General features: G+C 35.3%; 1 protein-coding gene and 1 long non-coding RNA gene across 33 annotated transcripts in view; one reads left to right on the top strand and one right to left on the bottom strand.

Moving 5' to 3' along the window:
• Positions 1 to 3754, bottom strand: part of LOC128640274 (uncharacterized) — a 108085-nt gene extending 104331 nt beyond the window's left edge. Inside the window, exon 1 of the long non-coding RNA XR_008399318.1 lies at positions 3493 to 3754. This is a non-coding gene — a long non-coding RNA (uncharacterized LOC128640274). The remainder of the gene's footprint in view (positions 1 to 3492) is intronic.
• Positions 3716 to 25471, top strand: part of TCF7L2 (transcription factor 7 like 2) — a 338204-nt gene continuing 316448 nt past the window's right edge. For all 32 annotated transcript variants that reach the window (XM_053692726.1, XM_053692729.1, XM_053692728.1 and 29 more), the window contains exons 1-3: positions 3716 to 4406; positions 5733 to 5799; positions 6041 to 6165. In XM_053692726.1, the coding sequence (XP_053548701.1) occupies positions 4218 to 4406; positions 5733 to 5799; positions 6041 to 6165 (381 nt within the window). In that variant the 5' untranslated portion in view covers positions 3716 to 4217. The remainder of the gene's footprint in view (positions 4407 to 5732; positions 5800 to 6040; positions 6166 to 25471) is intronic.

The raw sequence follows: 25471 nt of genomic DNA, 5'->3' as shown, positions 1-25471 counted from the left end.
GCATAAAATGAATGATTAATTAAAATCAATTATAATAAAGCCCTCACCCTTTTTATAGAAATAAAAAGCATAGTATAATACTGAGTGACAATGAAATGCCAGCTACTGGAAATTACACAAAAAAACCACAGGCCTTGTCAAGGTAGATACATTTATCAGTTTCCTATAAATGTTTAGTTTATCACAGTTAGTGGCAGGTTTTTATGTTTGCTTTGAACAATTAGGGTATTAAAGAACAAACAAAAACATCAACAACAAAAAACAAAACTATTTTTAAGGATAGAAGTTGTACTAAAACAATCAACAACTTCCACATGGAACAGACTCCCAAGGGAGGGAATTCAGTATTTCCTGGGAGAGGCAAAAGGTTATACTAAGAATGATAAAATGAAACACACGTACATTTTCTAAGTTCCCACCTGATAATAAAATTGCATGTTTCTATCATTCTCAACAAACCAATCATATTTCTGGATGTTATAACAGTTTCTATATCCCAGAATTCCCAGACAAATCTAGGATGGCATCCTGACTTGTTACTCCTAAAGGCACATGAAAGTCAAAATTTAATTGAAGTGCTTTGGATAGAGCATGATATTTTAAGAGACTTTCCCATTTACCTTGTTCTTTCGGTATCCATTGTTGAAAAGCATACCTAGGTGGGCTTAGCAGAAGCAATGCATTACTGGGAGCTAGCTGGTGATTTGTCACCATGCACATATTCTTCTCGTCACTGGCTGACCAGGTTTGTTCAGCTAGCTCCCAGTGGTGCTTTGATGCTCTGGATGTGTAATACCCCTTTTGCAGGCATTCAGTTATAGTACAATAATAAAACATATTTCAGCATTTTGTTTTTGCACTTTTATAAGAAGTGAATAAGCACAATTCTGCTCAGTATCAGCTAACCTGTATAGGAACGCTAATGATCTCACCCTCTTGCATAGCAATACCCTGCAGCCCTTTCTTCAGCAGGTAAGGTGTTAACCAACTGAATAAATACGTATCTATAGAGAGAGAGGTTGGTCAATACAAATACCATTATATAATACAACATGCTAATTTTCAGGGTCTTCCTGAACGCTAGTTTTAGAAATTAATCCTTTTTTTTTTTTTATTTCCTCGGTCTTACTAGACATTGTTCTCAGACTTATTTATTTATGAAGTCTGAAGGTTAGTGGCGACCTGCTGAGATTAATTAGCGTTCCCCTTTGTGTCCTGCGCAATCCTGTCTGATTAAATGTACACATTTACTTTATTTCTTTTCATGCTTCATTCACACCATTTCTGCTCCACTGATTAATATTGAAGCTGTACGTTTTCATTTATGGTGATTTGTTTTAAATTTATATTTGTCTACATGTTTTTTGCTTTAGTATGCAAATCACCCTAAGTTTCCAGGAGTATTTCATAGGTGCTGAGAGGATATATTATCTTTTGTCCCGCTGTCACCCCCACTGTTAGGGAATGCGTTTCCAAGATGTTTATGCACAACTTAAATATTTTAAGAGTGTAGCATAATTATTTATTGTAGTTTCCTTTTTTAACCCCTTGGCTGCAAGAGAGGGGGCTGCACTTAGAGTTGCCATATCCCTGCTTTAAGGAAGGACACTTATACAAAATACATATTTCAGGGGCTGTTTAAAGAAATATTTTTATAATGGTTCATTATAAGAATCCTGGCATATGTATTTTTCATATGAACCCCCCCCTTAAAGCGGCAATATGGCAACCCTAGCTGCAATGCATAGCAGTGCTCCTCTAACTGCCATTAACCCTTTCCTTGACATTAACCCTTCCTTGGCAGTGGAGACACTGTACTTATTACAGGCCTCTTTGACACTTAACTGGTAATTACAAAATACTTTGATGTTTTTTTATTTTTTCCCAAGCATATTTTGTCAATATTCAGAATTGATTTTTGTTTGTTGGAGATTGATATAAAGCATGTTAATTGGAAGGACAAATATCAATATATTTCTCAACTTTCTACAATCTGGTTTACATTGCTTTTATTGTACTATAATATGATTACAATTGATTTTTCCCTTATTTAACCACTATTTACTTCTCTAAAATATGCAGATTTATTATGAATTTAATTTATCATACAAGCATTTTTATTATAAATACAAATAAATGACATAGGTATAAAATTATATATTTGGAATAATGGTGATTATAGCATGCAAAAACAATATAGATAGATGATAGACAGAAAGATAGATAGATAGATAGATAGATAGATAGATAGATAGATAGATAGAAGATAGATATATGATATATAGTTAGATGTAGGTGAATTGTAAAATGTAAACTTGCTTCAAGGACTTGCAACTGGATATACAGGTAGTTCCTTATTCATTCTTAGAATAATTATTTTGTACTATGAGTGTATTCTTCTCTGATTAGAAAGTCACAAACAATAAATGCTTTGCATAAGACAGATGTAACACAGTTCTTTAAAAATAAAAGTATGTGCCTGTTCTACAGTGTAAATCAGTTTGCATTGTGTGTATGTGAACTGATTTAAGTTCAAGTGTATTTGTACAGTGCAGCATATTTTTTTTATGGCACTTTAAGTGTTCAAGGCCCCTCTTTTTTAGATTTTAAATAAAAGGCATAAATGTTATATTCTGTCATTACTGGTGCTCTATGCTATTATTCTGTTCTTATAATATATATGTTTAGTTTTATTTCTTAACTGGTTCTACTCCTATCAACCTTATGCATATCTAGAAAACCTGCTAACACTGAGAATTCTCATTGTCTGCAAAAATATAGTTTATGTTCTCTGCATATGCAGCAAAAACAAACCTTTTCATTATTTTTACTTAAAAAGGGGTTAAATCGTTCTGCAAGAATAGGTTACTTTCTTAAATGCTAAATAGAATAAAGGCAGCACATAACAATCACACACAGACACACACACACACACACACACATATATGTGTGTGTACATAGAGAGCATTACTGCAAATTATGTGCCAGCAAAACTAAACAAAAAAGAAAGTAGGAGCCATGTATAGTAATCAATATAAATGGGAAACAGAGCAACTAAAACTCTCATTATATATACAGTATTCTTAAATTTTCCAGACAGACACATAGAAAATATATTAGTTTTAAAATACTAAAAAAGTGATAATAATTACGAGTTAACGATTGTAGAGCTTGTAAATAAAACTGATAAACTAAACACAGTGCCCGCACTTCCCTCTAGTAATCTGTGCGAGTGTTTTCCTATGTGAGGCTTCCTGCTTACAGTTACAGTCACCTCCCCAAACCCAGCAAACTTCCCTCTCCCTGCCCATTTTGCCTATATTATATCTACTTTCCCCTCCCCTTCCTCTTTCCCCACTTTCTAAGTGCACTTCTCTTTGTTTTCTTTGTATTAATATTTGTTTCCCAGCTTGCTTCCCCCCAGGCCCCCACCCTTCTCATTGCTACCCCAGGAGGTTTGCTGGTGGTCACTGTTACCCCCCTGGCACTCACTTGTTCCTCTCTTGCAGTGCCCCCCCTGATGCCAACGTCAGCAGCAGATCCCTCCCCAGTGCATCTCATTAAAGTTTTGTGTCTCTCTCTCCCTCTCGGTGTGAGTGTGTTTCTTCCATGTCAATAATCCAGGATCCAGACTCTCCCTTCTCTCTTCCCCTTTCCCCCTCCCTCCTTCCCTCTCTATCTGTCAATCAGCGCCGCCTTTGAACTGCAAAGCTCCCAGTCTAACTTCAACACACTCAATCCGGGCGAGCAGTGCTCTGTATAGGGCTCCTCTCTTTATCTCACTACTGGCTTGGGGGGCTACCTATATTTTTGGGGGTATCTTTTGGAGTTGCCACGTATTTTTCTATTCTTTATTCATTTTTTATTATTATTTTCTGGAAGGAAAAAAAGGGGGGAGGGGGGGCATTGAAAATCGGACTCTTGGAACACCCCACCCCCCCTTATACCCAACAAAGAGGGAGCCTGGTGCCCCCCCTGAACTCCCCCCTCCTCCTTACCCCCCTGGTCGCTGCTGCCCCCAAATTTGCAAACTTCACCTTGCAGGGGTAACCTCCCCCTACTGATCTGCTGCTGCTGGAGCCGGGAACAGGCAGGAAAAGAAAGAAAAAGTTTCTTTTTGGGGAGGGGGTTTTGCGATTTATTATTTTCGCCGGTTTTATTGCTGCAGATTTTTTTTATCATATTGTTGCAAAACTGTTGCTTGGGAGGGTGCAAACATGCCGCAGCTTAATGGCGGTGGAGGGGATGATTTGGGAGCCAACGATGAGATGATTTCTTTCAAAGACGAAGGGGAACAAGAGGAGAAGATCTCGGACAACTCCTCGGCCGAGAGGGACCTGGCGGATGTCAAATCGTCCCTGGTCAACGAGTCAGAAACTCACCAGAACAGCTCGTCCGACTCGGAGGTGAGTGAGAGCCGGGATCAGCGGGGAGGGTAGGGGGGACAGTGGCCCGGGAGAGGGACCAGCGCTGCGTGTATTAGAGTGCAGCTGACACATGGGGAGAGTGCTGCTGACACCCAGAGAGTGCAGCTGACTCAGGGGGTCTATAGAGAGTGCAAGTGACTCAGGGGGTCTATAGACAGTGCAAGTGACTGAGGGGGTCTATAGAGAGTGCAGCTGACTCAGGGGGTCTATAGAGAGTGCAAGTGACTCAGGGGGTCTATAGAGAGTGCAAGTGACTCAGGGGGTCTATAGACAGTGCAAGTGACTGAGGGGGTCTATAGAGAGTGCAGCTGACTCAGGGGGTCTATAGAGAGTGCAAGTGACTCAGGGGGTCTATAGAGAGTGCAAGTGACTCAGGAGGTCTATAGAGAGTGCAGCTGACTCAGGGGGTCTATAGAGAGTGCAAGTGACTCAGGGGATCTATAGAGAGTGCAGCTGACTCAGGGGGTCTATAGAGAGTGCAGGTGACTCAGGGGGTCTATAGAGATTGCAGGAGGTCTGTAAAGAAAGTGCAGCTAACTCTATGGGGGGTTGTAAAGAGAGTGCAAGTGACTCAGGGGTTCTATAGAGTGCAGCTAATTCAGGGGGTCTATAAAGAGTGCAAGTGACTCAGGGGGTCTATAGAGAGTGCAGCTGACTCGGGGTCTGTAAAGAAAGTGCAGCTAACTCTAGGGGGGTTGTAAAGAGAGTGCAGTGAACTTCTGGAGTGTATAGAGAGAGTGCATCTGTCACGGAGCTGTATAGAGTGCAGCTGGGAGACTGACATTGCAGAGATAGTAGCATGATGTACAGATTTCACTAAAGAGTGCAACAGAGAGGTGAAGAGTGCAGAGCCCGTGCCGGTGTAAAAACAAACAGTATAGGGCACCCAATAAAAAACTGAGTAAGAGTAAAGGGCCAGGGACTGAGACACCCCCATAGTAGAGCCTTGAGTACTGTGATACTTTAGGGGACACCGCCGGGTGACAGCACAAACTCATTAAGTGTCAGCTGTAGAGTGCAGTTTGTGCAGGGGGCCTGGGCTCTGGCACTGCCGGGACCTGTACTAAACTTGTTCCGCAGCTGAGCGCGTGGCAGCTCCGGGTGATACAAACCGAATCCGCGCGGTGCTCCTCACCTCACGCACAAGTTTAGGAAAGTCACTTTACTCTACACACAGCAAACACCGGCCTCTAAGGGGTTAATAAATGACTGGGGTAACTTTGTGTAAGTGACTGTGATTGTTTTGCTCCCATCTAACGTGTCCCTTTTCCCCCTGTGCCCCTTCCCCTGCTCCCATCATGTCAGGCGGAGAGGCGGCCTGCACCCAGGGCTGAGACCTTCCGGGACAAAGGCAGGGAGAGTCTGGAGGAAGGTGAGTGTGTCCCCGGGACTGTCACTGTCACACAAGCCACTGATTGTCACACTGCTGCAAACACACCATGTGCCAACACTCCAGCTCTTTGTTACATGAACTCAGCTTTATGGGCATAATTACAGGATAAATAACACATAAAGCAGGGAAATAAATATTCTGTATTGCTCTGCAGGGGTGATTTGACCAAAGCACAGATGTAATTATATAAATAAAGTTTTCTTTCTCTCTGCCATGTTAGCTGCAAAGAGGCAAGATGGAGGATTGTTTAAAGGCTCCCCTTACCCAGGCTATCCCTTCATCATGATCCCGGACTTGGGCAACCCTTATCTGTCCAATGGATCGCTGTCCCCAACCGCCAGGACAGTAAGTGTCATTGTGCCCCTCCCTAAGTGTGCTGGAGCTTTACACCCCCCACACACACCATGATTGTGCTCTGTTTACCCACTGTCCCCTTGGTATCTGTCACCCCCTGTCACTCTCTCTCTGTCTCACAGAACCTTGCCCCAGCAGGGAGAAACTTTCATCTAAGTTTTTAATATTCCCACTTTTATGGGTAATGCGTGCAGCCACATTTTTATTCCTTATGTTCTAGAAAAAATGTTTTTCTTAAAAATACTGGTTAAAAAAATTAATAAAAACATTATATATAAAAATAGTAGGCCCCTATAATAAGTGACCTTGACAAGTATTTATCTGGTGGCTTATGCATGTCAATGCATATAAAATACATAACAATATATACTACATTTGCATGTACTTTGCTATCATCTATATATTACCTTTTTTTTCTAAACTCCAGGTCTCATGAGGCCTGCAAAATATTAATTTGTTCTGCAGGTCTGTTGAGAACTAAATATTCATTGTTTTATACTGGTATTGTAGTTTCAGTAGTATTAAATGGTACTTTAATTCTGCAAGTGTTTCTGTGGTGACAAAGAACCTTTTTTTTTCTTCCTTCTGGGGCTGTCACTCGTTTATTTGCTTTTTGTTGTTCTTTTTTCGCCTCAGCAGGCAGTAAAGCAACGTTTGCTTTTTCAATGTAAATGCTTTTTCATTTTATCAGGGGGTCTGGGAAAAAGTGAGATAATACTCAAATTACTTTTATTTAATTCATTTATTATTTATAATTATTATTATTTTATTTTTTACAATGTCCCATTATTTTGTGGGGAGAAAAAAGATCAAAATGTGCCTAGGAAATACATACTCTTGTTCAAAGTAAAAGAAGACAAACTATAGGCTTTATACTTGTGTTGCATGCTTTTACATAAAATTGTCATCTGTGTAATAATATATATATATATTTGTCTTATTGATGTCATTTTTTTATTTTTTATTTGAGAGGTATAATATTTTTTCATCTGAGACTCATTACAGTTTTCTTTTATGAAATAATTGTAAGATAATCATTATATATCAAATTATTGTGTATGTTTGAGATTTTTGGTTGATATTAGCAAACAGCTTTTTGAACACTTGGTGAACTCTGTGTTTGCCATAATGCACTGTAGTGACCCTGGGTGCGAGCAATGCATTTTTACTTGGGTGAGATTCCTAAAGTCACAGTGACCTGTGTAAGCTAGGTATGGGATATTGGCAGCTCCACACTTGGCACTCCTTTTCAAAAGCTGGTCTGCTAGCCTTATTTGTCCTATCCATCTTCTAATACTGTATCATGGCTAGGTAGTCTAGTTCAAATCAAAAGGCAGCTGTTGGAAAATCCAAGATTATTTAGATCATGGATTATTAGTCAATGAGTTACCCCCTTATGAGGTGCCTCAGGTTTGTAATAGATGTTTACCAAGTTTTTGTAATGTTTCTTTTTTGATGTGCTTTTTTTTTCAGTTCTATCTGAAGAAATGACAACAATAAAAAAAAATCCAAATCTATGAAAATTGGAGAATATATAATATATAAGTTAATATGTATACATCTATAAGATTTTAGGCATTTATTGTATTAATGTAAAGCCAGCATCTGTGTTTATGTATGTGTGTGTGAATTTATGGGTGAATATATATATATATATATATATATATATATGTATGTGTGCATATGTGTGTATCTTATCTATCTATCTATCTATCTATCTATCTATCTATCTATCTATCTATCTATCTATCTATCTATCTATCTATCTATCTATCTATCTATCTATCTATCTATCTATCTATCTATCTACACACACACACACATGCAAACACACGTTTGTTTGTTGCTGTGTTAAATAAGGCATTTAAGGTTATTTTTGGATATGTGTCTGGCATTGATAGTGTATACTTTTCCAGGTGATTTGAAATCCAGCTAGTGCACATTGAGGTGTGTTTTGTTGTGAGTTCAGCAATATTCCTGTACTGTAATGTGAAAGGATTTGGTGAAACAGGAATTCTTAGGCTACTTTACAATAAAATCTTCAAATTATTAAAATATCTTTATTACCAACACACCCTTTGGGTATTGTGCCTTGTACAGATAAAATCATATCTTTATATATATATATATATATATATATATATATATATATATATATATATATATATATATATACATACATACATACATCTTGTAGTTAGTTTTTGTTTTGTTTATTAAAAAAAAAAGAAGAAGCTATTTTTACATTTTCCCTTCCCTTGCTACCAGATTATGTTAAAAAAGCATGACTGTTTACAGTCTTTATTAAATACATCTATAATTATCTACATCATTAATATGTCCTTTGAAATTTTCATATCTTAAACATTGATTTTGTTTGAAAACAAAGAATAGAATAATGGAATATCGCTGAGCCAGCCTGAATAATATATTATTTAAGTATACTAGAATAAATTGCTAGAGACTTAAAAAAATCCTGGGAGACTTCATTGTATGTTGCTAAATATTTCTGGATGATGTTAATTTAGGAAATAGTGAATAACATAATTTGGAATGCCTGATAGATTTTGTTATTCACAACAACTCATGCATGCTATGATTTCGGCATACATTTTGTAAGCTATTTCTGGATAATTTATATACGTCTTCTCTAACCTGGTTGGGCAAGAATTTGAAATTTTAAGTTTATTTTTATTTAATTTAGTATCAAAATTAAATTGCTGCCTCTTTTATACATTGTCAGCCTTGCAAGGAATTTAGCAGATCTTGTAACAACTTTAACATAATTCTTGGTGTGCTAATTCATATAGTACTGGAATTTCTTGCCAATTTTTAAATTATTGTATTAATCTTTTATAAATATTTTTTTGTAATATTCATTTATCTATTGGCATGAAATGAAAAAATATAACTATGGTTTGTACTGACATTACAGTGACAGCTCAGCACTTTAAGAGTTAACAGTTTGCTTACATATATTCACATACCCCCCCTCCAGAAAGAGCAGTTTAACCCATTTGCCTCAGGTCTTTTTGTCCGCAAAGTGTTTTTAAACACTTTTAAATGTGTGTGAAATTTCAGCCCCCAATGCATACGACATAACATTATTGTAATTACACAGATCATTACATTTTAAATGGAGGACAATTTCACGTTTATGACAGTGAAATAGAGCAGGTGTCTCGTAACCCTAATATTTCCAGCTAGTGATAACGCCCATGCTGGGTAACATTTATTATGAATTTTTTTTGCATTAACTGAATATTTGGAGTTTAAGATGTGAAACAACAAATTAGCCTATTAACACTATTACATATATATATCTGTTCTTTAAAAATAAACATTAACTCCTTGTCTGCCAGAAAGAACTGCATAGCAATGTATTGCACCCCTCTTTTGCAGAACAAGTGCTGAGTTATGTATATGAAAGAAGTACTAACAGAGATTTACTAGTGAATGCGTTTGTTACATACCTTAGGTAAACATTGTGTTTTAAAATGATCTGTGTTTTGTATCATCTACAACAGTTTCCTGAAATACCCCATTCAGCGCAATTTAAACAAACACCTCTGTATTTTTATGCACAAGCTATATGCAGCAGGTTTCAAAACTGGTAGAATTTCTCTTAAACATTACTCTTACAACATCTTCACTTTTACAAGACATTTAAACATATTCAAAACATGAAATAATATATTCCAAATATGGATAATATTTTACACTGTACATTATTTATTTTGTAAATTTGTTAGGTTTTTATGGAACATGATGTGACTTCTCAAACAATTTTTATAATTTCTTTATTTAAACCTGTTATATTTTTCATAGCTCAGTTAACTATATTTTCTTTTCGCCCTTAAGGTTCAAGATATAAAACAGAAATGTAACTTAGATATTTCTATATTATTTTAATTGGCTACTCTCTACATAATTGGGCATTTTAATTTAATGTAATAATTATTAATTTCCTACTTACATTTTGGTAATTTATTTTATGAGTTCATGTGTCTGTATCTAAAATGATGTGGATGACTCATTTTTTGAAGAATGGGTACTGTATAAACAGGCTCTCAAAAATAAAAATAAGATTGCCTGGTCAACATAGACAAATGGTCCCAATAATTAAACACAAAGGTATATTTTCCTGTAGGAATTTGAGCACAATTGTGATGATATTTTGTCAGAGGCTGAAGTAAAGAAATACTGATGAGCATTTTAACTCTTACTAGTTTAGTATCTTATTTTTACAAATATGTATGTTTCAAATAAACCTTTGGTCCACGTTCCCTCCTGTTGATGGTAGAAAAAAAATGTTACAGTACAGTTTTAAGTTACAGAGCGGTTGGAAGAGAATACAATGCAGTTCTGTTGGTGAGCAGCAGAGTCGATTGCAGAATCGCACTTCATTAAAAATAGTATATGCTCTGGAAATTGAATATTTTAATAGTCGCCCTAATGGCTGGGTTGTACTTCTAAAATTACACCCTTAGCATTTCCCCCCTTTTACGTTGTGAATGCATTTATACCTAAGCTGATTTTGGTGTAAAAAAAAGTGAAAATCACAGTTCAAGTATATGCTGAGTTTAGTTTGTTGGGAAGGGGGGAGGGGGAGTAAATGCAGGGAGTTGATGTGGGATCCCCACCCCAAAAAAAACACACGCACACAAAAGAATTACAGAAGCCTAAAAAAAGATGTAGCTTGAAATTTGTCAGACTGTTTCACAAGCCTCAAAATCAGATTAGTTAAAAAAATCTGCACAAAAAAGTGACAGCTGTAGATTTTTATGTGTGTGTGTGTGTGTTGCTCCAGCCATGACTAAACACAGAGGGCTTTTTCCCAGCTGTCTGGGAGTTATGTGGAAGTTGGAATATTGGCAGATAAGTATGACCAACCAACCTGGATTTAACAAATGCCTTCTTGAAAAGGAAGTTGCAGTTATTGTTTGACTTAAGGGTGAAAGAAAGGTAGAATACTATATCATAGGCCAGATGTTTACTCCATAACTGTCTCAGATAGGGTTAACAGAATTGAACTCTTTGGCTTCCATAGAAGGCCCTTTCTGGAAGCCAAGGGGTAGTAGAATGTACCTTTTTATTGATAGTTAACTTATTTTGTTGAAAATAAATGCAGACATAATTATAACAACATAGGAATTTGACCCCCCCCCAAGTTATTTATGTTTGTCTTTGTAATGAAGCCTTTAAGACACAGTTCCAGAAGTCAGATAAACATTAAAAGATGTAATTTAGTCACTTTTTATTGTAGGGACTTGTGACTTAATAGGTCTACTAAAAACATGCCATGTGGTTTTTGTTGGAGAGCTGTAGAGGTCATAAATTTGCAAAGGTTATTTACAGCCAATAACACGTATAAATGCTAAGATGTTTGACACCACTGAGTTCTTACACTATACAGTGCTTGTAGACATTAAGACTTTGCAGAATTATTTTACTAATTATTAATAGTTTATATAAACACAGCTATTTTAGTATATATTGACAAACCTTTATTAAAAGTACAATGTATCTACCAGTGTTCATAAAACTTGACTTTTCTAAACAGATTTCTTGTACACCTTTACACTCACTTGCTTTTTTTCATGTTTGTATCCCATTTTACAAGAATTCCAAATATTTTTATTTTTATGGATACATATTATTTTTCTTCTGGGTGTCAGACCTAAATATAATTGAATGTGGTGTGAAGAGTGAAATTGAAACCACATTGCAATAATACATTTAGATCTTGAATTTCAGATTTAAAAGGGTTTTATAATTTGCATTGGGGTTGAATCTGCATGTAAGGGTCCTCTCAGATAGGATAATAATATTTTTCAGCTTGCTTTGATAGCAAATATTACACTAATGTGGAATATTGTGTTAATAGAGGGTATAATATTTTTTAAATAAATTAGTTAAAAAAATGTCATTATATTTATTGGATTATAATTAAACATATCATTTTATATATTACTGAGTTCATAATATATAAACGTCTAATAAATTATATAATAAAATCATTCTTAAAAGAAAAATATATTCTTTGATAGCTGACATAGATATGTCTAGAAACATATTGAAGGCAAGTGCATATATTTTTTTGTAAATACAGATGTATTTTTTTATCATATTTTTATCATATGCACAGGGAATAAAATCACTGCAGAAAAAGTTTATATACTTATATCAGATATTGCTATACTTATCAAAAACATATGTTGATGAGTCTGTATGTTTACACATTTCATTGAATATTTGTTTACATTATTGTCTGTAGTAAGTTTTGCATAAACCATGGCAAATGCTATTTCTATGCTATAAAACTAAAATGACAAGTGCTGAATAAAAGGTTATTGGTCAGATAAGGTGATAATATTTCTAGGTTCTAAATGTGGGGTAGTGTATTTTATACAGGTTAAATTTATGCCAAGTCCAGAGCTAAGCAGGTTATACACGTAGCTGACATTCAGCTTGATAAATTGCCTGCAAGGCCTGGAAGACATTTATAATATTTAATTAGCAAGATCTTTAGTTGTGCACTAACTGCTAAACTGAACTGTGCTCAGGAAAAGTAAACTTTTTTTGCAGCCTTCAGATTGCAAACGATAAATCACTTGCATATTTGTGCAATGATTCAAATAGAGCTGAGAGCTCTCGCATCTCAACATGTGGTAAATTGTAAAGGCAATGAGATGCAGATGCACAGTACAGTGCGAATATGCGAGAAATGCAGAATCCAAGGGAAAAGAACGAAATCATAAATATTAAGTTGCGGGGTTAACAAGACTTCCTCCCGCTAGTCCAGTTGTGACGTCTTTAATTATACAGATTTTCTGAATTGCAAAACCATAGGTTGCTTGGAATATGTGAGAAGTGTGGACATTTAGGCCTGTTGCGTTTTGGCACAGCTTTGACAAAGCAAATAGCAGTGGAATTTGTGTGGAAGTATTTGTGGCACCCACATCAATACAAATGAATTAGTCATGCATAAAATTGCAGTGGATACCAAATGAATTAATGATGAAGGTCTTAATGTTTCAATGGTTGCTTTTAATGAGGCAGGTTGCAGGGAAGCCATCTTCTAGTTTAATTTAAGATCAACACCAAACAAAGAAAAGTACAATTTCATTGTGAATAGCCCTTATTTATGCTATCATATTTTTTTAAAATTTGGTGCTACATTTGGGCTATAAATCATTGCTAGCCTTGGTGTAGAATATTGTGCATTTCCTTTCATATGTTCTGTAGTTCTGTCTATTGTAAAGATCCAAGTCTTATCATTGCATTTATTTATAATATTTTTTTTGCAAACTTAAATACCATGTTTGCTAAGCATGGGGTATATAGATATAGATACATTTGAATAACACTTTGAGACCATAACCTTTGCTTCAGATTCTCCTAATATGAGCATTATGACAGTTATAAGTGTCTTTTTTCTAAGAATTAGGGTCTTTCAAATGTGTTCTTGCTAATCACAATCAAAAGATTGTCCATTTCTAACTAAGCAGAACAACCCATGACATTTAGTGCAATTAAAATTCCATATATCCTCTTTAGGAAATAATGTTTTACTGTAAAAAATTGTAAATCACTGTCGTGTGATCGAAAAAAAAAAGAAGTTGTAGGAAGATACATGCCTGTAATAGAATTAGCACATTTCTACAGAATGGGATATCATTTTGTTGCATACAAATATTTATTTCAGCACTATATTGCAAAAGTTCTCACTAAAAGTAAAATTGTTTAAAACTGTCATTTTGTTTTGCAAATCCAGAGCAGTCCAGGGATACACCCCTTGAAATCTCTCTTGAGTATATTTACCTAGTCTCGTTTGCAGTGTCAAGGTCAGATGTAAATGGTTTAAGCAATCTGTGTAGCATGTAGCAGTTTCAACAAAACGATGGCATACTTAAAGTGATGGTAAACTATATCACTACTGCAACATGCTAATCAATAAATTATATAACCACAAAGTAAACTGCATTATTATTTTTCAATATAACTGGTTCAATTTGTTTAATATCTTACATTTAATATCCTGCCAATCAAGATCCTTCCCTCTGCCCCCTCAACAGCTGTGTTCTTCATTCTACCAATGTGTAGAGCACTCCCACCCCGCTCTACATGTTTTACCCAATACAGGCTCCCGAGTCCTAAAGAAAACGCGCATGCGCACTGAATCGGAACATAAGCTCTTATTCAACGTTTACTTTAACATCATGGGGACTTCCTTTTTCAGTAACATGAATGTGCTAAAATAACAAGCATGTGCTTGGTGATGTCAATCAATAGTGAAATATAATTGGCCAATGGAGTCTTTCATTTTTAACGCTACTATCCATGCGTGTATGGATTCTCATTGAAACAAGCAAGCCATATGACTAAGCTTCTGATTGGATGCGGGACAAATCTCACAACAAAATAAATAAATATAGAGTGACAAGGGGGGGATGGGGGGATGGGAGAGCGAGTATTACAGACATATATTGTTGCCGAATTAACACAGGTTCTTCTTCAAATAGTAAAAGTGCTATTACACTACTATTTATTTTACCATCACTTTAAGTATGCTATGTTTCCGATTCTTTTGTAGAAAAAGTACAGTGTGCAGAGGTTAATTACAAGAAAATAAGGCAAAATAAGTATTGAATAACATTGCATTTTTTACTGTGATTATACATAGTATATGGACTATATTTTGAGATTAGTGCCCTGTAAAAAAAGGACAGCATATTAATTGCTTCTGATCACTAAACACATCTGGCACACCTAGTGATACAGTGGACTATGTTTCCTAAAGCTGACTAATGTAGCATTTGGAATTTTTCTAGTTCTGAATGCTGTGTGACGTATTACATCACACAGGAACATCAGTGTTCTCTGTAATAGACACAGTTACAACATAGAGAAAGTTTCATTTGTTTTAATATCAGTTCTTTTACTAGTTCATAAAACCGGCCTCTAGTTAGAGCAGGCTGAAAGGTCACGTGTATGATGAGCCCCACCTGCGGTTGTTTGAGCAGATATCTAGGGCTACCTGCAGCATTCTGGCATTTCCGCCTTGTGTGGGCTGCTAGAAGCAACGTGGATTAATAATTACCATTTGCCACACAAAAAAGAAAGGATAGTTTCATTTTTACCATTGACACAAATAACCCTCTGGCAGTCACTGAGAGCGTTAGCTTTTTTTTGGCAGTTAATGGGTTAACAATAGCTCCTCACTAAATAAACACACACAGCTGTTTTTTTTCCTACTCAGGTTTTTAAAATATAGACAATTTTAGTCTATAAAATAGGTTTAAATATGAAATTGTCGGCATAAAACCGTGTGGTCTGTATTGCTACATTCTGTTTGTACCACCTGTATGTAGTATGATTTTTGTGGATTATGCTTCTGGATTGCGGACAGTGGATAATAATTGACATTTTAAAAGCTACAGAGCAATATGCTGAGTAAAATAAAAATAACTATAATGCAAATTCAGTATGTATTGAGATCAACACACTATAATGTAGTTTAAATAGTTTAAGGGACTTTAAATACTTTGAAATCATAATATAAAGTGCTTAATTATATGTAGTAAACACATTGCAATACTAATCATTATTAGTTTAGACTCCAGACTTAAAGGGACATGAAACCCAAAAATTTTCTTTCGTGATTCAGACAGAACGGGATTTTAAACAATTTTCCAAATTGCTTCTATTATCTAAATTGCTTCATTCTCTTGGTATCCTTAGTTGAAAAGCATATCTAGGTAGGCTCAGGAGCAGCAATTCATTACTGGCAGTTAGCTGCTGATTGGTGGCTGCACAAAAATGCCTTTTTTCATTGGTTCACCAGATTTCTTCAAATAGCTCCCAGTAGTGCATAGCTGCCCCTTCAAAAAAGAATACCAAGAAAATGAAGCAATTTGGATAAAAAAAAGTAAATTGGAAAGGTGTTTAAAATCACATGCTCTATTTAAATCATGGAAAATAAGAAAGAAAAAAGTTGAGTTTCATGTCCCTTTAAAGGAACATAAAACCCCAAAATTGTTTTCATACAATTTTAATCAACTTTCCAATTTACTTCTATTATCAAATTTGCTTCATTCTCTTGGTATCCTTTGTTGAAGGTGCAGCAATGCACTGCTGGGAGCTAACTGAACACATTAGGTGAACCAATGACAACATGCATGTAAGTGCATCCACCATTTAGCAGCTAGCTCCCAGTAGTGCATTGCTCCTCCTGAGGTTACCTAGGTATGCTTTTCAACAAAGGATAGCAAATGAATGAAGCAGAATTACATTGGGAAGATGTTTAAAATTGCATGCTCTCTCTAAATCATGAAATAAATGTTTGAGGGTTTTATATCCCTTTAACTCTGCTATATTTTAAAAGGTCATTAGTTGTACACTCCAGTGAAGGAAACTTAAGTTACAATATGGCGATGGCCATTGCTTTAGGGACACAAACTTTACACTTATTTTAAAATATTTAAAGGGACACTCAAGTCAAAATGAAACTTTCATGAATCAGCATGCAATTGTAAACAGCTTTCCAATTTGCTTCCATTAACAAAGGGCTATATTACAAGTGGAGTGCTAATTTATTGCACGCCCCGCATACAAGCGGTAGCAATTATCGCATAGAAAATTAACCAAAGATCAGATCTCTGGTTAATTTTCTATAAGTGCCCCAAATGACCCCAAAATAGAGGATCTTTAATTTTTTATATATAAAAAAAATACTGCACTAGGCAGTTTCAAGGGGTTAAAGATTGGCGGGAGTGGGGTGTTAGAATAAAAAGGCACGGAGAAGTACCTTTACATTGCGGTCTATGGGATCTGTGTGTTCCCTGTAAATATATATTATATGCTTATATACATATATATTTATGTGTTAATATGTGTATATACTCATAAAAATACATAAATATATATGTACATATTCATATACATGTATATTTAAAATTGCTGCCCATTGCTGCGTGACTTACCCCCTTCGCTGCGCTTAGGTTCTGTGCCATGTCCGACGGCATCAGGACCAGGTTCCCTTCGGAGCCTATGTAAGCGCTCTTGTGAGTGCAATGCACCTAACTCGTACTACCAGCGCACCTTAGCTTTAGCGTAAGCAATATTTTGTGCTCAACTCATAATCTGGCCCAAAATGTTCACAGTCTTTTTATATTTACACTTTTTGAGTCTCCAGCTCCTACTGATAATGTGCAAGAATTCACAGAAAATACGTATATGCATTTGTAATTGGCTGATGGCTGTCACATGATACAGGCGTGGTGGAAAAAGACATAACTTTGAAATTTGTCAGAAACAAATCTACTACTCATTTGAAGTTCAGACCAAGTGATATTACGTTGTCTTTTTATCATGTATTTGTTTTTTATGCAAATTACTGTATTTACTGATCCTTTAAATTGATGGTGAAATCTTACCATTGTGTTTGTTGTATGTACTACCTCAAAGTACGCTTACATTCCCTGTATCGTTTGTTGTATGTACTACCTCAAAGTACACTTACATTCCCTGTATTGTTTGTTGTATGTACTACCTCAAAGTACGCTTACATTCCCTGTATCGTTTGTTGTATGTACTACCTCAAAGTATGCTTACATTCCCTGTATCGTTTGTTATATGTACTACCTCAAAGTACGCTTACATTCCCTGTATCGTTTGTTGTATGTACTACCTCAAAGTACGCTTACATTCCCTGTATCGTTTGTTGTATGTACTACCTCAAAGTAGGCTTACATTCCCTGTATCGTTTGTTGTATGTACTACCTCAAAGTACGCTTACATTCCCTGTATCGTTTGTTGTATGTACTACCTCAAAGTACGCTTACATTCCCTGTATTGTTTGTTGTATGTACTACCTCAAAGTACGCTTACATTCCCTGTATCGTTTGTTGTATGTACTACCTCAAAGTACGCTTACATTCCCTGTATCGTTTGTTGTATGTACTACCTCAAAGTACGCTTACATTCCCTGTATCGTTTGTTGTATGTACTACCTCAAAGTACGCTTACATTCCCTGTATCGTTTGTTGTCAAATCCTCTGACTTCCCCCCTCGTTTTTTTTTAATTTTTATTATTAGTAAAAAAAATTCCCTCAGCCAATTAAATGCTTAGCGCCAGATTACAAACCATTTGTAGTTAAGTAGATGAAAACATGTAAAATCATATTTATGCAATATTCATATTTAATAAAGTGTTATGCTGTGTACCCTAAATATTTCACATTCCAATGTCCTGCACATAGCAGAATATGTTCTATGTATTTATAAATAGATATTCCTATATATATCTGTATATCTATACCTATATATAATCATGTGTGTGTGTGTGTGTATATATATATATATATATATATATATACAGTATATAATATATACATCTCAGACCATCTCAGACCAATATATACATCTCAGACCTTGTCTCCAGATACTCTCCCTCCCGTCCCCTTCGCGCTGCTCACGACCTCCTACTCTCCTCCTCTCTTGTCACCTCATCACACTCCCGTTTACAGGACTTCTCCAGACTGGCTCCCATCTTGTGGAACTCTCTGCCTCGCTCCACAAGACTCTCTTCTAGTTTTAAAAACTTTGAGTGCTCCCTAAAGACTCTACTGTTCAGGGACGCATACAACCTACGCTAACCTTTCCTAATACCAGTTCTTCTCCTCCACTGCAATCCCCTGAACCCTCTTAGCATGTAAGCCTAAAAGTCCAGCTGTTTGTAGATCACCTTCTTAAGAGCTGACTACAACAGTGCAACTCTTGGCAGGACCCTCTACCCTATAATTGTTTTGTTGTAGTCCCCCTTTGTTTATAGCACTGCGGAATCTGTTGGTGCTCTACAAAATAACCGATAATAATAATAATAATATATATATATATATATAGGTTAAAAGTATGCATTGTACCAAAATACCATCAGATATATGTAGAAATATGTATTTATGAATAAATAGAACATATTCTTGTATGTGAAGATGTATTATTATTTTCCTTGTATATAGAGCTATATATGTGTGTGATTTATTATTTCCATGTATATAGGGCTATATATGTGTGAGATGTATTATTATTTTCCTTGTATATAGAGCTATATATGTGTGTGATTTATTATTTCCATGTATATAGAGCTATATATGTGTGATATTTATTATTATTTTTCATTACTATATAGAGCTATATATGTGTGAGATGTATTATTATTTTCCTTGTATATAGAGCTATATATGTGTGAGATGTATTATTATTTTCCATGTATATAGAGCTATATAAGGTAAAGATACTGAAATAATTTATATGTATAACTATTTGTCAGTTTTTGTTCTTCATGCAAGTTACACAGCTCCGCATTTCTAAATGAATTTCAGGACTGGCTCCTCTGCTTAGCTTAAAGGGACATTATACACTCGTTTTTGTTTTCTTTGCATAAATGTTTTGTAGATCTATTTATATAGCCCATAAAGTTATTTTTTTTAAAAAATGGATAGTTTTGCTTAATTTTAAATAACATTGCTCTGATTTTCAGACTCCTAACCAAGCCCCAAAGTTTTAGGAGAATACCGACGTATACCTACTCCAGCTTGCTTCTGTTTGTTTAAAGGGTCTTTTCATATGTTAATGAAGGGGGGTTCTGATATTTCCCACTTGCAGTGGGTGTTCCAGTAATCTTTTAAACAGAGCTAAACTGGAAGCTTCTAAGTACGCTTTTAAACGGTTTTATACGGGATTTTTAGATCAGTATCTGTGCATATTATTCTTTTGGATTCATACTTTGGCCTTTATTTTGGGGAGACCCTGAAGGTTTGAGCACCTACTTTCTATTACCTAAAGAAGAAGAAGAAGTTAGCTGCCAATATTTGGCTTTTGTGCAGGAGTGCTAATCTATGTACTGTTTCCATATTATTCTTTATAGTAGTGTCTATTACATGCAGTTATATTGGTGTATACTGTCCCTTTAATACTATCATATTTCTTGTTTCTAGTCCTGTATTGTTTGTTAATATGTTCATTCAGTGATATCACATACTAAGTGTAATGACTAGGCATGGGGTGTGTGGAGTATATTTATAAACTAATGGTAATGAGTTTATAAAGGAAATTGGTCTCATAGACTAAATTGTTGAAGATAATGATGAGAGACACCATAATCTCATTATTCACGTGTAAGATCCTAGTGAGTCAATCACCCAGTCCTATGTTAAAGGGATAGAACATTCAGAACAGAAATGTGCAGGGGTGTATATCATTTGTACATAGAATAATTTATGTAATAGCCTTCTAGTAAAAGTTATGAATGGTTTTCATCTGCATACATACATATGCTGTGCGGCCCAGTGCTTTAGCATTCAAACACCATACCTGCTTATAGGGCTTGCCGTGGTATGTATTGTGTCATATAAGCCACCACTGACTCTCTGAGAAGGTGTGGTGTGGGAATGCTGGTGCACAGACCCTCACAGCATATGTGTGTATGCCACTGAATCAGGAATAACTTTTACTAGAAGCATTCTTGCTAATGGAAGTATATTAAATCTAAGTACTGTGCGTGTCAGTCTAAGTATATTATTGTCTGCATAGAGATGTACTGTAGGCAAAAGTAACTATTGAGGAACTTGTGCACATGGGTATTCATCACATTTGTGTGTCTATATATTTGTTTGTGTGTGAATATATTGTGAATATAAATAAATATGTGTGTAGTAGATAGATAGATATAGATATATTGATATATACATTGTTCTCAACAGAAAATGTGTGCATGTAGATAGATAGATATAGATATATTGATATATACATTGTTCTCAACAGAAAATGTGTGCGTGTAGATAGATATAGATATATTGATATATACATTGTTCTCAACAGAAAATGTGTGCGTGTAGATAGATAGATATAGATATATTGTCATATACAGTGTTCTCAACAGAAAATGTGTGCATGTAGATAGATAGATATATAGATATATACAGCGTTCTCAACAGAAAATGTGTGCGTGTAGATAGATAGATATAGATATATTGATATATACATTGTTCTCAACAGAAAATGTGTGCGTGTAGATAGATAGATATAGATATATAGATATATACAGTGTTCTCAACAGAAAATGTGTGCATATAGATAGATATAGATATATTGATATATACATTGTTCTCAACAGAAAATGTGTGCGTGTAGATAGATAGATATAGATATATAGATATATACAGTGTTCTCAACAGAAAATGTGTGCGTGTAGATAGATAGATATAGATATATTGATATATACAGTGTTCTCAACAGAAAATGTGTGCATGTAGATAGATAGATATAGATATATTGATATATACAGTGTTCTCAACAGAAAATGTGTGCATGTAGATAGATATATATAGATATATAGATATATACAGTGTTCTCAACAGAAAATGTGTGCGTGTAGATAGATAGATATAGGTATATAGATATATACAGTGTTCTCAACAGAAAATGTGTGCATGTAGATAGATAGATAGATAGATAGATATAGATATATTGATATATACAGTGTTCTCAACAGAAAATGTGTGTGTGTAGATAGATAGATATTGATATATTGATATATACAGTGTTCTCAACAGAAAATGTGTGCGTGTAGATAGATATAGATATATTGATATATACAGTGTTCTCAACAGAAAATGTGTGCATGTAGATAGATAGATATAGATATATTGATATATACAGTGTTCTCAACAGAAAATGTGTGTGTGTAGATAGATAGATATTGATATATTGATATATACAGTGTTCTCAACAGAACATTTTACCAGACGGGGTGCCATTATAAAGTAGCTTGGTGGGTGGGGGGGGGTAATATATTCTAATATTATATTGTGTGGTATTCAAAGCACAAAATGATTGCATAATTTAATGTAAATTTATTTAATTCTAATGTGTGCAATAATCATTGGAAATTCTAATATTAGTTCATTTTAGCTTAATATTGGCTTAAACGTTAGCCAGGGGGGTCAGTAAAATCAGCACCCACTAAAAAGTTCCTGGGGAGAACACTGATATATATATATATAAAATGACACACAAACACACAGAGAATATCTGTAACTCTATGTGGATACCTTCGTGTATGCTTTTTTATGGGGTAAATTGTAGCGTTTGGAATTTTCCATGACTTCCATCCAACGATTAGTTTAACTTATGAGCTACATGAAGTAATGAACTTGTGTACTAAAAAGTTCTGGAGATTAATGTGCAGAGGAAGCAGTGGACAGTAAGTAATGTTCGTGTGTAGGGTCATTTTCTTTAAGTGCATGTACTTGGCAGGAATGTCTGAAAGGCATGTTTAGGTGAGAAAGCCGCTATTGTTTGCTGGGTTATAAAATATAAACCCACAGAGCCGCTCCTCCCTTGCACAAATCGCTAGTTGCAATGCATTGCAGCCTTTTTGTTCTGACAGCCAAGTGAACAATAAAGTTGTTTTTAATATTCTCACAGGCTATATCCGCAGTTAAAGGGACAACGCTTGCTTTTGTGTAAAAATGCAATTTGTCCCACACTCCCTAGAGAAGCCAGAAAGCAAAACCTGTAACTTTTCCAAATGCTGCAGATAGCAGAAACCAGCTGTTTGATTTGCTGCATTTGTAGGTTACAGAATTCACCTTTTTGGCTCTCTAGGGGCATTGGGCAAGTATAATTATTTTACACAGGAGCAGGAGGTGTTTAATGTTTAAGCGCTGCATTACAAATGATCTGTATACACTATTTATTTTGTAAAAGCATTCAACACTCATTTTTTAGCAACATTTGCTTTGTTTGGCAGTCCATGAATATCTCATTTGAAAAATGCCTCCTGTATATTTATTTTATCTCTTGCTTTGACCAATCAGTGACTAGATGTGGCTCATGCAGGTTGCTATGCAATCAGTATAGCTTGTAGCAGGGTCACTGCATTAGGAGGATACATTCCAGCCTCTCTAGTGTGGTAAACATTCCCAATTTACTGAGGTTTATTACAGGATAGTCAGTCTAAAAGTTAAGTTTTTAGTGTGCTTATAAAGATATTAAACTCAAAATTGAATTGGCCATAAAATGTTAAAAAATGCACAGTAAGAAAAGTTTGCAATGCATTTTATCTTGCCTGCTTTTGCTGTAATTTAAAGGGACATGAAACCCAATGTTTTCCTGTCATGATTCAGATAGAGCATGCAATTTTAAATAACTTTACAATGTATTTCTATTATCTCATCTGTTTTGTTCTCTTTGTATCCTTTGTTCAAAAGTATTCCTATGTAGGCTCAGAAGCTGCTGATTGGTGGCTGCACATATATGCCTCTTATTATTGACTTTCAGCTAGCTCCCAGTAGTGCATTACTGCTCCTTCAGCAAAGGATATCAATAGAATGTGGCAAATTAGATAATACAAGTAAATTGGAAATTATGTTTCTACCTCTAAGACAATAGCGTGCTAGCCATAAGGCTTAATGCCTAACGGCTACCATGGCTATTGGCTAAGAGGTAGGAATGTCACCTCACTGAAAAAATAGCATTTTGCTCGGGGCGGCTGGAAGCGCTCAGCTCGGCATAAACTCTCAGGCAAATAAAGGTACTTTCAGCATGAAGCTTTTTGTACTTCATGACTGAAGGTTCCCTTTCTTTATAGCACTGGTAAGTCCTAGCATTAAAAAACCCTAGGATTTACCATCAGTTTAAGGGGCTTTTCATTGGGTGTGACATCAAATTTCAAAACAATCAAATTATGCTGATAAACAAAACAATTATTTTATACATTGACCTTTTGCAATGCAGTAATTAATTTCTGATACATAAACACAGAATGGCTGAATTTAATTTACAGTTTATTGTCTTTTTAAATTGGGGTTTCCCATAATTTAAACAGCAATTAAATAATAATATAAAGAAAAACAGAACTGTCAAATCTATGTCATACCTGGTATAATAGGTAAATAAGGAGATTGTCTCACATCCATAAAACATAATCTTTATTGTTCCAGACCAAATAAAAATCCAAAAGAGGACACAGCACAAGAAGTCATACAACCAGACAAAGCGTAGCACAAGCTGGCTTACGCGTTTCGGCAAACAGCCGTAATCATAGCCTGGTATAATAACCATGAATTAAAAAATAATGATACATATAAGTGTTCATGTGTAATCACAAAAATAAACTAAACAAATAGACACAAAGATCCTGAGTGTTAAATTATTTAAAATAAAAATATTTAACTAAAAACAGATGCAATAACAATGGCTACTGTTAAAATGTTGCTAAGTAATACTCACTTTATTTTTGCATTTTATTTAAAGGGACAGTCAAGTCCAAAAAAAAGTTCATAATTCAAATAGAGCATGTAATTTTAAACAACTTTCCAATTTACTTTTATCACCAAGTTTGCTTTGTTCTCTTGGTATTCTTAGTTGAAAGCTAAACCTAGGAGGTTCATATGCTAATTTCTTAGACCTTGAAGGCCGCCTCTAAATTCAATATATTTTGACAGTTTTTCACCACTAGAGGGCGTTAGTTCATGTGTTTCATATAGATAACAATGAGCTCATGCAGGTGAATTTACCGAGGAGTGAGCACTGATTGGCTAAAATGCAAGTCTGTCAAAAGAACTGAAATAAGGGGGCAGTCTGCAGAGGCTTAGATACAAGGTAATCACAGAGGTAAAATGTGAATTATTATAACTGTGTTGGTTATTCAAAACTGGGAATGGGTAATAAAGGGATTATCTATCTTTTTAAACAACAAAAATTCTGGTGTTGACTGTCCCTTTAAGGAAAACTATTTTATTGCAAAATGTAAGACAGGCTCGACAAACCCAGGAGCCTAGAATTTTACCCCTGGCTCCTAACTTTTGGGTTATTCAGCATATGTCTATACACATACCACTGTCTGGCTCCTTAATATTCTCACTGGCTCCTAAATTTTAAACAGATTTGTCAGCCCTTGACATAAGATAAACATTATAAATAAAATTCCTGTGATTTAGTGTAAACTTGTTATATACAGGTAGGAAACCCTTTATCCAAACTGCTATTTGCCTTTTAGAACACACCAAAAAACCTAAATACACAGGCGGGAAGCGGGTAAGGTTGTGACTAACAGCTAGGGAAAAATTCTGGATTTGGGGATTTGTACCTGTACTATTATCATCCTTGAACCGATGTCCTTGAACCAACACAGTTCTAATAATACACATTTTACCTCTGTGATTACCTTGTATCTAAGCCTCTGCATACCTGACTGCTCCTTTGAATTAGTTCAGCAGTTCATGGAAAC

The sequence above is a fragment of the Bombina bombina genome, chromosome 9, assembly GCF_027579735.1.
Source record: "Bombina bombina isolate aBomBom1 chromosome 9, aBomBom1.pri, whole genome shotgun sequence".
Classification (NCBI taxonomy): Eukaryota; Metazoa; Chordata; class Amphibia; order Anura; family Bombinatoridae; genus Bombina; species Bombina bombina.
The sequence above is the reverse complement of the archived record's forward strand: the minus strand, read 5'-3'. Positions and strand labels throughout refer to the sequence as shown.